Raw genomic sequence first — 15,298 nt, 5'->3', positions numbered from 1 at the left:
TCAACTAGAAAACCAAATTTCTAGGTGTTGGAAGAGTGAAAATCAACATGCATAGCTTTTCATTAATGTACATTGTTTATTTTAAGATAAAGAAATGTGGAGCCCACTGATATATTAAAAATAAGCAGGAAACACCATCTCTTTGCTCAGAAGATATCAAGAAATACCTGGAAACATTTCTGAGGCAGTTTACCTGAGTTTCTGTACCATACTGGAAGTGTGACCTGTATGGGAACAGCAGGAATAGTAAATTTTTGGTTTCTTTGACAGCTAGTCATAAATACGATCACTGGATAGAAGTGGACACAGTCAGAATTCCATCCTACCACAAGAGAGGTTGGTTTCAGAAGGGCCAATCCTCTAGAATTATTTTCCGATATCTGATATATTTAAAAACTTTCACATGCTTCTGGAAACCTATTGTGACTGCAACAATTATTCTAAGAAAATCCCATGGGTTGTGAATTATAGATAAATGCAGATTTTATCTTTTGAGATTGTTTTCTGCATCATTCTTGACTTGCGAAGCTTTCATTTGTTTTCGCATTGACTAGTTAGCCGGAAATAGTTTAATAGATGATAATTTGACAACAATACATTAGATTTTTGGTGGTAATGGTTTCTATGTGCAGAATATCTAGCGTGATCTGTGTATTAGGTTAAGTTTGGCTGTGGCCAATGTATCTGTAGCCCTCAAAGTGGACACACAACTGGCTTCTTCATTCTTTAATGTTGTTAACCCTATCTTCTGAAAAATGAACATTTAAGATTGCTCTGTCTATGAAACTATTATAGTTTACCTGAGGTATTGATAGATGTGAAGTTGGCCTTTGTTGTCAGTCTTGCATATTAAGATCATTAACTATTGCTGTACTAAAGTTTCTTCTGCACACACTTAATCTTATAATGAAAGTCATTTTTCAGTAATGATTTATGAAATTGGACTTATAGTCAAATTGTAAATTTCAGGTGATTGTTTTTGAACGAGGCGATATAGTGTTTGTTTTCAACTTCCATCCCAAGAATACATATTCTGGGTATGTAATTGCATTTTCTTTTGAGGAATCTGTTTGGTCCAAATATTGTATATTATGTGAGGTTAAGAGTATAATATCATCCAGGAATATTGTCATCATAACTTCAGGTAGAATGTTGACTGAAGTAGATTTAATAAGCCGGTGCTTCACTTTTTGCAGGTACAAGATTGGTTGTGATATGCCTGGAAAATATAGAGTTGCCTTAGACAGTGATGCATTAGAATTTGGTGGTCATGGCAGGGTATGAATTACCTTTAATGTATTTCTTCTGTGATTCAAATTTCACATTCATGCCATCATCGTCTGGTTCTGTTTCCTGCTCTAATTCGTTAACATTTAAAATAAGCCATATGTGAGCCTATTTATTCAAACTTATCAGAGGTCCTGTTGAGAAATGTTGGCTTGAAGTTGAAACTTATTCTATTGATTTCTTTAGCTCAACTAGAAAGTTCAAGTACCAGCATTGATATACTTTTCAAGAAGTCCTCAATGCATCAAGCTGAAATAACATCAGATTGTCTTGCCAAGGTCGGCATGTTTTGATTTTCCAATGTATTTGCAACTGTAAACTGCACTCATTGACATTGTAGCTTTACAATGGACTGTTTGCAGCATGAACTTGATGAGAATCTAAAAGGGCACAGTCCTCAGGGGTGCTGTGTCTGTACCACACATGTCGAACATGGACACACTAGTACGTGTTCAATACATGTTTTTGTTGATATTTCCACGGCACTTCAGAATCAGGTTTTGAGTCTAATATTACGAACACAAACACACTGAAACACCACAACACTACTACTTTGCACAGCGGAAAACAAATAGCAGTGAATCAATCTCATGCACATTACAATTTTAAACTTTTAACCCACAACTTGTTATATTACAAACTTTAATGCAACAATCTTAGGGCTTCCATACCAGGGATCATGGCCCTTATATACAGCCCTGATACAAGGACACAACTAGGGCTTGGTGTCAAAAACTATGACAACCAATCTGTCCGTGAACAAAGTACACTTGACCTACTTGCTGAAGGTGCACACAACAGTCCTTTCAGTCCATGTACCTTGAACACATCTGGCGGGTACTTCGCCTGCCCATTTGCTGATCACTGCAACTTTGGCATCTTCAAAATGCTTGCATCTCCAGCCACTCAATCTGCCACTATCAGCTCTCCTGGTTGCTCCAGGATGACTGAACATAGGTTTACGGATCTTCCCACTAGCAATGACAAGACTGCTTCATCATCAATACTCTTAGGGTCTTTGTCAAACTGCCCTCTTACCAGTGAGATGCCTCCTTGCATTCACTGAACTAGGGCACACCAATCTGCCTCCTAACAGTCCATTAGCTCCTCCAACGAGCACTGTACATTCGGTCTTCTAGGCTACCCTCTTATCTCTGATATGCTGCTCCACATCACAGAAGTAGGGCTTCAATCAAGCTGACCTCTTATCAATGATAAGCCTGCTCCTTATTCATTGAACTAGGGGAAAATTTCACAGCCCTCACACAGTCCCTTTGAATCCTTCAAATGGACTGATCTAGGGTATCACTGTACAAGCCACACATCTGCAAATTTGTTCCTCAAATTGCATAGAACTAGGGATTACGTAAGCAGTGTTGAAGAATGTAACTAGTGTCGGTCTTCATAATTGTATTTGAGCCATGATGTAATGTATTTGTCAAGAGAGAGGAAAAATAATTTTATTATAAAAAAATTGACTTATTAAAGCATGATTTTCATGCTTGGGTGACTGGGTTAATGGTTTAGGTTAATGGGTTAATGGTTTAAACCCCTCGTGTCCGGACAATGGTGAATCGTGAGCGGCCTAGAGTACCCTCTCCCTCAATTGTGAGTTGGGCACTAAGTAAATGTGTCCCTTGTAATAGGTGACCTTATCCATCACATGTTAACGTTCATCTGCATGTGTCCCCTCTAGCACCTCCTAGGCCTTTGTGTCCTTGGAGTACTCAACCAACAGCTGAGCCTTCCAATCCTGGCAGATGTTCATGAGAGATAACCTAACCAGTCTCTTGGATAGAGCATCAGCCACCACGTTGTGCTTGCCCCGCACATATTCAATATCAAAGTCATAGGCCTGCACCTTGCTGACCCATCTCTGTTGCTTGTTGTTGAGGCCCAGCTGCCCCATGAAATGTTGACGACTATTGTGATCAATCTTCACTCTGAATCAGTTGCCCACCAAGTACTGGCGGAACTTGGCCAATGCATGCATGATGGCCAGCATTTCCTTGTCATATATGGAATATGACAGCTCATGCGGTAGGAGCTTCCGACTCTCGAAAGCTATAGGGTGCCCCTTCTATGACAAAACAGCTCCAACTTCCACCCCTGATGCATCACACTCCATCGTGAATGGCTGGGAAAAATCTGAGAGTGCCAAAACAGGGCAACTACTCATCACCTCCTTGAGGTGATCGAAAGCGACCTGTGCTCCCTTAGTCCATGCGAAGGCCCCTTTCTTGGTCAAGTCGGTCAAGGGTGCTGCCAGATGTGAGAACCCCTTGACAAACCTCTTGTAGTAAGTGCAAATGCCTAAGAAGCCCCTCAGTGTAGTCACGTGTCGGGGTACTGGCCAATCCCAGATGGCCCGGATCTTCTCCTCATGAGCCTTCACCCCGTCTGCTCCAATGATATGCTCGAGATAGAGCATCTCTATCAATCCAAACTCACATATGGAGAGCTTGGCATAAAACTATTGCTCCTCCAGAATGCGCAGCATCTCCTCCAAGTGTTAGAGGTGGTCCTCCCGTGTCCGACTATAGATCAGGATGTCGTCAAAAAACACTAGCACGAACCTCCTTAGCTGCCCTCGAAAGATGTGGTTCATGCAAAATTGAAATCTGGCGGGAGCGTTGGTCAGCGCAAATGGCACGACCAAAAACTCAAAGTGCCCATAGTGGCATCGAAATGTTGTCTTTGGGATGTCCTGATCCCGAACTCTGATTTGGTGGTACCCCGAACGCAGATCAATCTTAGAGAAGTACTTGGCTCATCTAAGCTTATCCATCAGCTCATCAATGCGAGGAATGGGGTGTCGGTTATTGAGGGTCTTCCTGTTAAGGGCTTTGTAGTCTATGCACATCCTGAGGGTCCCATCCTTCTTCTTCACCAGCACTACGGAAGAAGCGAAGGGATTGGAACTAGGCCTAATGTGACCCAAAGCAAGCAGCTCCTGAATAGTCTTCTCTATCTTGTCCTTATAGGCCTTGGGGTGCCTGTAAGGGGTAGCGATGATTGCCTGTATACCCGAATCTAGCTCAATAGTGTGCTCAAACCCTCTATCTAGTGGATGCCCTGGTGGGATGTCCCCGAACACCACTGTGTATCTGTCTAGTGTTGGAATTTCTAAGCTTAAACCGTTAGAAATTCTTCTTGTACTATCTGGTTTGTTTCTTCCTACTTGTTTAATTACTTAACAAGTTATTTACCATGTAAATACTGAAAGTAAACACAAGTAGAACATCAACATCTACAGATCATCAACTGAAAGAAAACAAGCACACAAGTGACACCGTTATTTTTGGACCAATGTCCCCGGAAAAACCCAATGTGGGAAAACCAGTGCAGCTATTCAGAGGGTTTTATTATTATGCAGTTTCGGAATACAAACAGGGTGCCAGAAATGGCTCACCCAACAGAGAATGCCCTTGGTAGTAGTACCTCTCCTCGGAGACAGATATTCCGGCTGAATAATCACCAGATGAACAATCCCACAACAACAATTGCAACTCCACTGCTCTGCGTCACTTTGATAGGGACTGCGTCACCCTTCTTGGCTCACTAGCACCCAGTATGCCCCACGAAAACCTCCCAGCACTGCCTCTTGGCCTTGCGTCAGCTCTGCTAGCCTTTGCGTCAGCTTCTGGAGCCTCCGCGTCAGCCCTTAGACCCTCTGTGTCACACACGTTGGCCTCTCCTGGCTCTGTGCAGCTCCTAGTTGCCGTTGCATAGCACCTAACTGCCTTTGGGTCAACCTCTCCCGGCTCTGCGCTGTCTCTCTGGTACCAACTCTGCCTCTCTGCTATGTATTCACTGCCCCTTGCTATTGATCACCAATTCTATCTCTCTTAGCAAACCCCGAATAGAATGACTAATCACTCTGGTGTGTTCTCCAACTAACCCTCAAGCCTTCTCTTATACTTTTCTCGTTGGTCCATCAACAGCCGAAATTAAATCTCTAATCAACGGCTAAGTTTAGATTTGGCTTGATCTATGACTTTTGGAACCTTCTAACCCAGTTTTTTATTAATACCCATTAATATTTTATTTTTCCTAAGTTTAGATTTAGGAACTCCATTAAAAATATTAATTATTTTAATATCTCCCAAACCGGTTAGAATTTGCCCAAACCATTTCTAAGTCTTGGAGATCTCATGTGCTTTAGCCTCTCCACAAATTTTCATGGCTAGAGCACATCCGATGCTACCCCAAATCAACACTCCCTCTTGGCGAGGGCTGTGCTCTAGTTATACTCCACACAGAGCATCACCCTGATTATCCGGCATCGGTCCCTGTGCTAATGTTAGGCCTTCCCACCCACGTCCTTTGCATCACTGCATCCTGTACTACTGCCCATGGCCCTGCCACTGCCACTGCTGTATTCATACGGCAACTCCCTCTGCATCCGTGCTACCGCTGGTCCATCCTCCTAGCACTGCATCTGCATTGCATCCCCTCTCATCATGCTGCGTCGTGCTGCCCATAGCACTGCCATTGCTAACTGCTGCACTGCAACTTAGTTACTGAGAAGTAAGTAACTGATCCACCCAACTTTTGACATCCCTGTCAGGCTAGAAACACTCCCGATGCTAAAGCTCCCTCTACTGCTAACAAGTGCTCCCTCTATCGACCTCTGCGCTATTGCAACAACTCCCTACATCTCGCACCGTTGCACACCTCTCTATGCCCTCCTGCACTGGTGCAACACTCCCGTGCCTCTCGCACTGTTGCAGCCTGCTAGCCTCGCGCTGTCCCGAGACTCCTGCATTGTAGCACTCTCTGCCGCTTCATCTGCATCCGTCTCTATTGACATCTGCCAGTCCTGTTGCTACTCTTCGGGGCTCCCATAGCAAGGTATAATCCAAGAGGTTGGGTACCTCAAGGATCCTGCCCCTCATCCCCTATAGTCCGTCTGACTACAACTCGATGTCTTCCCACTTCTTCTCAAGTGGCACATGAGCATTCATGGCACAATCATCATCGTCCTCGACTTCTTTCTCCGCCCTTGCTGGTGTTGCCTTGGTCTCAGAAGCCTCTCCCTTACTCTTCTTCCCAGGACACTGGTTCACAAAATGACTCAGTTCCCTACAATGGAAGCACTTGACCATGGAGAGGTCCTTCTTCTTTCTCTTCTCCTGCTTTCCCGCAGATGCTAGAGCCGCATCCTCTTCTTCCTCCTTGATTTTGACCCCTTTTCCGCTATTCCCCGCCTTGGTCACCCGTTTGATCTCTTCTTAACGAAGAGCCGCCCATAGTTCCTCCCAATCCGAAAGGCTCAATTTGCCCAATATGCTCTGGAAAAATACCTTCCAATCCTTTGAGACTGCGTTCAATGTGGTTCTCACCATCAATTCCTGATCCGCCGTGGCCCCTATGGAAGTTAGTTGGTCACGGATCTCCTTCAATCGACCAAGGAAGACATCTATCTGCTCTCCCTTCTGCATTTGGTATGACCGCAGTTGATTTTCAAGTAACATCTTCCTCTGCACGGAAGTATGCTGGTACAATTTCTTCAGGGCATCCCACATCTCATTTGCCGTATCCTTCTCGGCAATATGCGACACCACATGATCCTTGACCCCATCAAGGATGATGCACTTCGCCCTGGCCATTGCCTCCTCGTACTTCTCATTTTCAGCTGGGTCAACTGGGATTGCTATTGTTTTCAAGGCGAAGTCCTTGATGCAATATCTATCTAGAATGGACAAGATCCTGGCCTTCCAGACCACGAAGTTGGATGCTCTGTCCAACCTATCCTGATCTCTCAATCCATTCACAGCCATTATGCTACTCTTTTGTCGACTCCTCCGAGTCTCTTAACTTCCCTCCTGGAAGTCCTCTGTTCGACTCCTACTGAGTCTCTCAACTTCCCGTCTGGAAGTTCTTGGTTCGACTCCCTCTGAGTCTCGATTTCCCTTCTGGAAATCCCTCCTCCTTGGTCTTGCCCTGTTAGGTACTGTTCTGACCACAATACCCCACCAGCTTCGCTCCGCAAATTACCTGCAGCCTCCTATACCCCAACAACTGAAGGGTTGAGCCACTTGGCTCTGCGCAATCCCAACACCGTCAAATCAGCTCCCTCAGCCAACTGCGTCAGACCTCTTGGCCTCTGCGTGAGCCTGATTCTGCCTCCCACAACCTCTGTGCTGGCCTCTCTGTGGCCCAAATTGATGACGTAGTCTCTCTGCGTTGCTCCTTTCTCTGTCGCATTCTACACAGATCAACTATGTCACTCGGGACAACTGAATCTGCTGCTACTGCTCTACTAGTTGATGCCTTCAGTTATCCTATGAACTGCAACCACCCTTTGATACCATGTTGGAATTTCTAAGCTTAACCCGTTAGAAATTCTTCCTGTACTATCTGGTTTGTTTCTTCCTACTTGTTTAATTAATTAACAAGTTATTTACCATGTAAATACTGAAAATAAACACAAGTACAGTATCAACATCTATAGATCATCAACTGAAAGAAAACAAGCACACAAGTGACACTGTTATTTTTGGACCAATGTCCCCGGAAAAATCAAATGTGGGAAAATTGGTGCAGCTATTCAGAGGGTTTTATTATTATGCAGTTTTCAAAATACAAACAGGGTGCCAGAAAGGGCTCACCCAACAGAGAATGCCCTCGGCAGTATTACCTCTCCTCATAGACAGATATTCTGGTTGAATAATCACCAGATGCACAATCCCATATCAAAAATTGCAGCTTCACTGCTCTGCGTCACTCTGATAGGGACTGCATCACCCTTCCCGGCTCACCAGCACCCAGTTTGCCCCACGAAAACCTCCCAGTGCTGCCTCTTGGCCCTGCGTCAGCTCTGCTAGCCTTTGCGTCAACTTCTGGAGCCTCTGCGTCAGCCCTTAGACCCTCTGCGACACACACCCTGACCTCTCCTGGCTCTGCTCAACTCCTAGCTGCCTCTGCGTAGCACCTAGCTGCCTTTGTGTCAACCTCTCCAGGCTTTGCGCAGTCTCTCTGGTACCAACTCTACCTCTCTGCTATGTATTCACTGCCCCTCGCTGTTGATCACTGATTCTATCTCTCTTAGCAAACCCCGCTCTAGAGAATAAAATGATTGATCACTCTGGTGTGTTCTCCAACTGACCCTCAAGCTTCCTCTTATACTTTTCTCGTTGGTCCATCAACGGTCGAGATTAAATCTCTAATCAACGGCTAAGATTAGATTTGGTTTGATCCATTACTTTTGGAACCTTCTAAGTTCTAACCCAGTTTTATATTAATGCCCATTAATATTTTATTTTTCCTAAGTTTAGACTTAGGAACTCCATTAAAAATATTAATTATTTTAATATCTCCCATACCACTTAGAATCTGCGCAAACCATTTCTGGGTCTTGGAGATTTCATGTGCTTTAGCCTCTCCACCAATTTTCATGGCTAGAGCACATCCGGTGCTACCCTAAATCAACATCCAGAAGCACCTATATGTCTGTTGGTGGTGATTGTGCCTGTCCCCCAACCTCTGAGATTCTCAACTCGACTGCCCATGCAATGTCCCCATGTCGAAGATCTGTCTCCATCTTGTGGGCCGAAACTATCTGAGGTGGATAAGGCTGCATGCCTCTCAAAGCTACCAATTTGTCGTTTGGCCCCATGAACTCCATCTCAGGTTTCCGCCAATTTGTCGTAACTCTCTGAAGGGAATACAACCACTGGACACCCATCACCACGTTGGTGTTTGGCACATCGACCACAAAGAAGTGGTCCATCATCGAGTAGTTTCCCATAACTACTGTCAAGGAGGGCACATAACTAGTACATTGGATGGTACGGTCACTTGACACTAGGACGGAGAATCCCTCAAACTCTACCGTGGTGAGGCCCCTTGTCTGGACTAACTGTGCATCTAAGAAGTTGTGGGTAGCCCCACTGTCCACTAGTATCGACACCCTTTGTCCCTGTACCGTACCTCTGATCCGGAGTGTCAAAATCTTTAGGAATCCCACATAGAGAAGCAAGGACTCCCCCTGATGAGGCAAGACATGCCCGTCCTTGTGGAGGAGGTGGTAGTGGTGGCCCTCTGTCCCCCAAACTCTCTCCATCTGTCCCACCACAATCCTGCTCCACCTCGTCCTCCTAGTCACTGTCAAAAAAGACCTCAATGTAATGTGCTCTACCCGCTGTGCACCTATGGCTTGGTGCCCAGGGCTCTCTGCATGTGAAGCATAGCTTCCTCCTCCGGAGGTCCTTCTGTGTCTCCTCATCTAGCTGCCCCCTCCCCTGTGTGGTCCTCGGTGGCGGGGGTCTAGTCTCATGCCCTTTCTGTGGGAAAGGGGTCCATGCAGGGAATGGCGCTCTAGTCTTGGGGACAACCCCTTGCAAATCTCTGGTGCAAACCATCGCCTCCTGCAACGTAGAGGGTCTGCGTGACTTCACCAATCCACACAGAGGCTCAAGCAAACACTCAATGAAGGTGTATATCCTCCTGGCCTCGGACAGATCCCGGACCATCACTGACACACGCAAAAAATCAGAAAAATACTACTCTTGGTTGCTTGTCTAGTGCAGTGGTGTTAGCTCCCGAAGGATGCTTCCGGATCCCTCTAATCGAATCGCTCCATCACCCTCCTGGTGAATTCCTCATACGAAACTATCTGGGCATGCCCCAAAGTGGTTAGGCCATGAAACCACCAGTCATGGGCTTCCTCCTCCAAGTGCAGTGATGCCATCTTAATGGTCTCCTGTTTCGTCATCCAGTTGAGTTGAAAATATGTGTCCATATTTTCAACCCAAGCCCTAGCTATGCACTTGGCAGTGCCATCAAATGTAGGGAAGTACATCCTCCCTATAGTTCTCTGCAGCTCATAGTTTTGGGTTCCCTGTCCTCCGTACCCCTTGTTCCTCTCACTTTGCTTGAGCTTGCAATAATCTCTGAAGGAGAGGGCTTCTTTGAAATATTCGTCCATCGCCTGCCACTCTCTGAAGTAGTCCCCCATCTGGGGAGTGTCCTTCTCTCTTGCTGGTTTGATTTGTGCTATAGGCATGAAAGAGGGTAGTGTAGCCTTAGTGGGTACACTCATTGAAGGGCATTGTGCTGCTGGTGAGGGTTGATCAAAAGGCTGAGAATCCCCTGAAGTTTCTCCACACAAGAACCCTTTAGGTGTGGCTCTGTCCCAATTTTGTGATTTGATTTCTTCCAACATGTCTTTCTGCCCCTTGGCCAAGTCACTCAAAGCCCTTAAGAGGCTATCAAAAGCCATCTCCTCGCTGCTCGTGGGCTCTGTCATTTCCTCCTCTTTGGCTACTGCTTTCCATTTTTCCTTCGTATCTGGTGTAATCTCCAGCTCCCTTTCTCTGCTCCTATATCTCTGCCTTCGGTAAGTGATGTTCTCCCAATGTTCTCCTCTCATAGGAAGCCAACCCCACAGCTGAGCCAAGAATTAGGCTCTGATACCACTGTAATGTTCCTAAGTAGGAATATGAGTAATATTTAAACAAATAAACAGTGTAACAACATAAAATTAAAAACAGGCATTACACATCCATGGAAACAATGTAAATTTGGAACTGTTGAGCCATATATTAGAAAATTTGAGAGCAGTGGGTACAATATCAATGTAGCGGTGCACCTGGGCTTGTCTCAAGGACAAGATGGACTAAACCAAGGTGATGGAATAGCTGAGATGATGGCCATTCAGTTGCTGCACCACTTGCACTGTGCTGTCCCAACGAAACTGCTAATCTACTAACTTCGACCTGCTGGAAGGTGCCCAAAAGCCACCCAGAAATTTATACCCTTTTAGCCTTAGACTCCTTGGACAAAACCCAGAAAAATCTAGAAGGGAATTTCTCTGCTTTTGACTTTGGATTTTCGGCTTACTTGGAGCCTCTCCCTAGCTGCTACAGCCAAATTCGACTTGTAGGAAACAGCCTGCAAATCCCTCTGAAAATACCCTTAGAATGTTGGGTTCACCTATACTGACTAACTCCTTGCTGCCCAGATGACCCTTGGTCCGGATGACTGCTCTCCCAGCACCACGAGTTTGCTGCTACAGTGGCCTCTGCGCAACACCTCCATCCAGAATTTCGACTGACTGCTGCACTGGTCTAACTGGCTGCTACTCCAGCAGAGTTGCCTTTCCTATGCTGCCTCCTCAACTCCCGACTCTCCCAGCAAGTTGTGAATCCCTTTTGCTAGTCTATTCCCGGCTCTCCTAGCACGCTGTGAATCCCCCTTGCTGATTTCCAACTCCTCCTGTGTGTTCTCTGGCTGCCTAGGAATACGTAGTTTCCTTCCTGCGCTGATGGATGAAGTGTGTCACTGTATCTGGACTCCCCGAAAACCCTTGTGTAATAGCCTCCCCAGGGTGGGCACGGATGGTCCCTAGAAGTAGAGGTTGAATCTTCCTCACAGAAGACTCGTGGCTAAACAACCGGTAGACTTGCTAAGTAGCAGATTATACAAAGGTAAGTTTGTTTGTCAAAATGATCAGAATGCCTCCAGAATGAGAGCTGATCTCTCTTTATAGCTCCTTGGGCCCCCTTAGCCTCATGTGGGCCCCTCCATCCACTAGCTCGAATTCCCTCCAACGTATTCCTTGGTCAATTTTGAATTATGCATGTGGTGGCCCCCACATTCCACTAGCTATCAGAAATAAATCGGATTGCCTATAGTTCCTAAGTTTCTGCGTGTGGGGTCCTCCTCCTAAACCAAAAATGCTGCCAAAATTGTGTTACTGCATCCCATGACTAATTCATTTTAGAAGGGACATGACAGAAATTGGAGTACTTATGCCTTGATCCATTCAGTAAAGAGAAATAGGTTGGGCTCAAAGAACGTAGAGAACTTAGTGTACACTCATAGCACACTTCGTCTCATATATCGAAAAGACCCTGGGTACAAGGAAGGTCCTTTTAAGAGAAGGGACCAATACACAGATGATGCTATGTGTGTGGACGAGGAGATACAACCAAATGGCCTTATTGAGCTACCTCCAGTTGGTATGGATGAGTAGGAGCCTCAAGGTGAGAGTGATTCCTAGTTGGAGAGCATGCTAACTAAAGATCTGAGTGATGCTGTTGACATGGATGTTGATGACATGGCTTGAGGAAGCCATTGTTCACTATTAGCTCTTTTTATTTAAGTATTTTAAAATTTCCTAGTTCTTGTTTGGAGATGTCTTAAGGCAAATTTTGAATGTAGTATGACAATGGACATATATCATGATTCTTATTAATATGTAAACTCCAATTTGCACTTGATTTCAAACTAGAAATTTTGAAATTTCATTGTGAATGTTGAATGTTCAATGATGTGCATGTCTAAATAATAAATATTTTAGTTTTCTTGTTTAAAGTTGAAAAGTATACAAATTCATATTTATTGTAATTTGTAAAATAATATATATATATATATATATATACCCCCGACGAAACCCTGCACCTTGTTTCAAAAAATGATGTCCTCGTCCCTGTCCCCGTACCCATCCCTGAACCCACGTTTCTTGGCAACATAGGAACCAGCCAAGTAGGGGATCGATTCAACAACTAAGTGCCAGGAAATTCTTCTAGAGGGACAACAAATTCATATCAGTGGGAAAGATAGTCAGTTAGAGGTAGTTCGAGGCTATTCTGGAGAGTGCGAGTTATAGCCTACACATAGGCAACACAGAGGCTATGCAGAGGTATTTTAGGGAGGCTGTTCGGGTGGCCAGTTGGGGCTAGATTGCTTATAGACAAGGGAAAACTTTCCCTTAGAGATTTTGCTAGTGATTTCTCAGAAGAGGATTTCTAGTTGGGAATTTATATATTGTACGAGCATTTATATATTGTACTCAGATTTTTGTTGCTGCATAACAATAAAATAAACCCTCATCTACTGCACCAATCTTCCCTTCGAGGTTTTTCTGGGGACTATTGTCCAAAAATTATTGTGTCGATTTTATTGTGTGTGCGCATCTATTTTCTCAGTGCTAGTTTATTTTCTGTAGCATAATTTTATTGTGAAGAATTGCAGTGTGATTTATTCGTTATTTGTCGTAACAAATAAACTGCATAATTAATCAGTTAGAAGAATAAATTTCCAGTTGTTGCAATTTAAGGAAATTTCACTATTTGTGTCCCACATAGTCAGCTATCTCAGTCTATGATTTGCATCAAATTCTGTCCCTGAAACTCAATGACATTGCCTCAAAAATTGTCCTACTCAGCAGAAAACTTCTAGAAAATTCGTGCCAATTCTCTGCAGTAAGTGCTCCACAAAATAAGCTGCGATAGAGACTTAAAAATCCACATTCTGTGTGTCACAGATAGCTATCTTCCAACATACAAATCTAAGCCACAGACCGACTATTCTCTTGTAGATTTGGCCTGATAATCAACCTCAAGTCTCGTACTGGGAGTCTCCTAAAAATCTGGGCCTTTGTCACCTAAAATCTCGGGCTTGTGTCTCCTAAAAATTGCCTGAAGTGGCCGCGTTGGCTCAGGCCGTGGACTGTTTCCCTCTTTGATTGTTTTAACCACGTTAAGAATACTGGTGTATTGATCTGTGATCTGTTTGTGAGCGGTGTCCTTTGGTGTTCTATCTGAGGAACTTACGCTGTAAATTCCTACAATCACGGATGGAAGATGTCTCTGGATCTGACATTGGAAGAGAAAGAAGTGCTAGATTACATGAAGGGTAAAATCCCCGAGCCTCCATCAAATGCACCGGTTGCTACAAAGAACAAGTACACCAAGGGTGAAGTCAAAGCGAAGAAGATTATCATAGATTCCATTGACAAGTGTTTGGTGGCTTACATCTCCGATCTAAACACCTCCAAGGAGATCTACGATAGATTGGTAATTATGTTCAAGGTTAGTGATGCAAATCAAATTTTGTTTCTCAAAAATAAGTTGAAGGATATTAAGAAGGGCAAGGATGAGGATATTCAATCCTACTTCTTAAGGATCACTGAGATCAAGAATGATCTTCTATCGATTGGAGAAATCATATCTGATAGACAACTTACCATCTAGTACTACCCTTGGAGGAATCCCACTCGAGTGGTATATATTCAAAACCGCTATTGTCAATAATGATCGTATTCCAGGGTTTGAAGAATTGATGTCGAGATGCATTCAAGAAGAAACCAGGATGGTGGAACAAGAGATGCCCTCTAGTAGAAGTAACCCTACTGCATTCTCCGCTCATGCCAAGAGGAAGAATAATGCAGGATCTAAGGGTCATTGCCATGGAAAGCCTGGATTCAAAGGAGGAAGGAAAGGCAGGTGCTTTACTTGCAACAAATTTGGCCACTAGGTGAGGGAGTGTCCAAATAGAAGGGACACATCACATGATGATGATCACAATCATTCCAGGGGCAACTTCAATCGAAGGAATGACAGGTACGATGGCAATGGAAAAAGGAATGCAGGACATCAAGGTAATAGTCGACCCTCCAAGAAGGCAAGGAACTCCAGGCACGAAGAATCAAATGCTGTTTCTGATAAGCAAAAGGAGTATTATCTTATATCGGCCCTCTCCTCTACCTCTTCTTCGGATACTTTGGGAAATTGGCATATTGATAAAGGTGCTTCAAGGCACTTCGCTGGATTGAAGGAAGCTCTCTCTAATTTGAGAGAGAAGGATACAAACTTAGAGATTGTTCTTGGAGATGATGCCACCTATCCCGTAAAGCGTGTAGGGAATGTTATTCTTCAATTGGATCAGGGTAACTCGATTCATTTACAAGAAGTTATTTATGTACTTGATCTCAAGAAGAACTTGATGTCCATTTCGGCAATGGAAGACAAAGGTTATGTTGTCGCACAAAGTGTCTAAGCACCGCGACAATGCTCAGAGTAAGGGCTGTCACTCCTGATCCTTACTCACTCCATTTAGACTCTCTCCTAGGCAAATCAAGGGGGGTAGTCCCTAGGTAAATGGATGAGAAACCCTGTGGAACACATGCTCTAGGAGATTTTAACGATGGACAACTTAACGAATTTAAATGAATCTCGATTAACTCAGATGAATAGATTAAACACTAATGTAACCAAGACGC

The 15,298-nt window shown here is 44.3% G+C and overlaps 1 protein-coding gene across 1 annotated transcript in view; it reads left to right on the top strand.

The window, feature by feature from the left end:
* Positions 1-15,298, top strand: part of LOC149167826 (uncharacterized) — a 189,368-nt gene that overhangs the window by 156,667 nt on the left and 17,403 nt on the right. The window contains exons 12-13 of the mRNA XM_089430602.1: positions 952-1,037; positions 1,197-1,278. Coding sequence (XP_089286728.1) covers positions 952-1,037; positions 1,197-1,278 — 168 coding nt within the window. The remainder of the gene's footprint in view (positions 1-951; positions 1,038-1,196; positions 1,279-15,298) is intronic.

The sequence above is a fragment of the Pinus tabuliformis genome, chromosome 5_1 (assembly GCF_031772625.1).
Source record: "Pinus tabuliformis cultivar Carrire ecotype Pingquan chromosome 5_1, CPIR1, whole genome shotgun sequence".
NCBI lineage: Eukaryota > Viridiplantae > Streptophyta > Pinopsida > Pinales > Pinaceae > Pinus > Pinus tabuliformis.
Note: the sequence above shows the minus strand (reverse complement) of the source record. Positions and strands in the feature narration are given on the sequence as shown.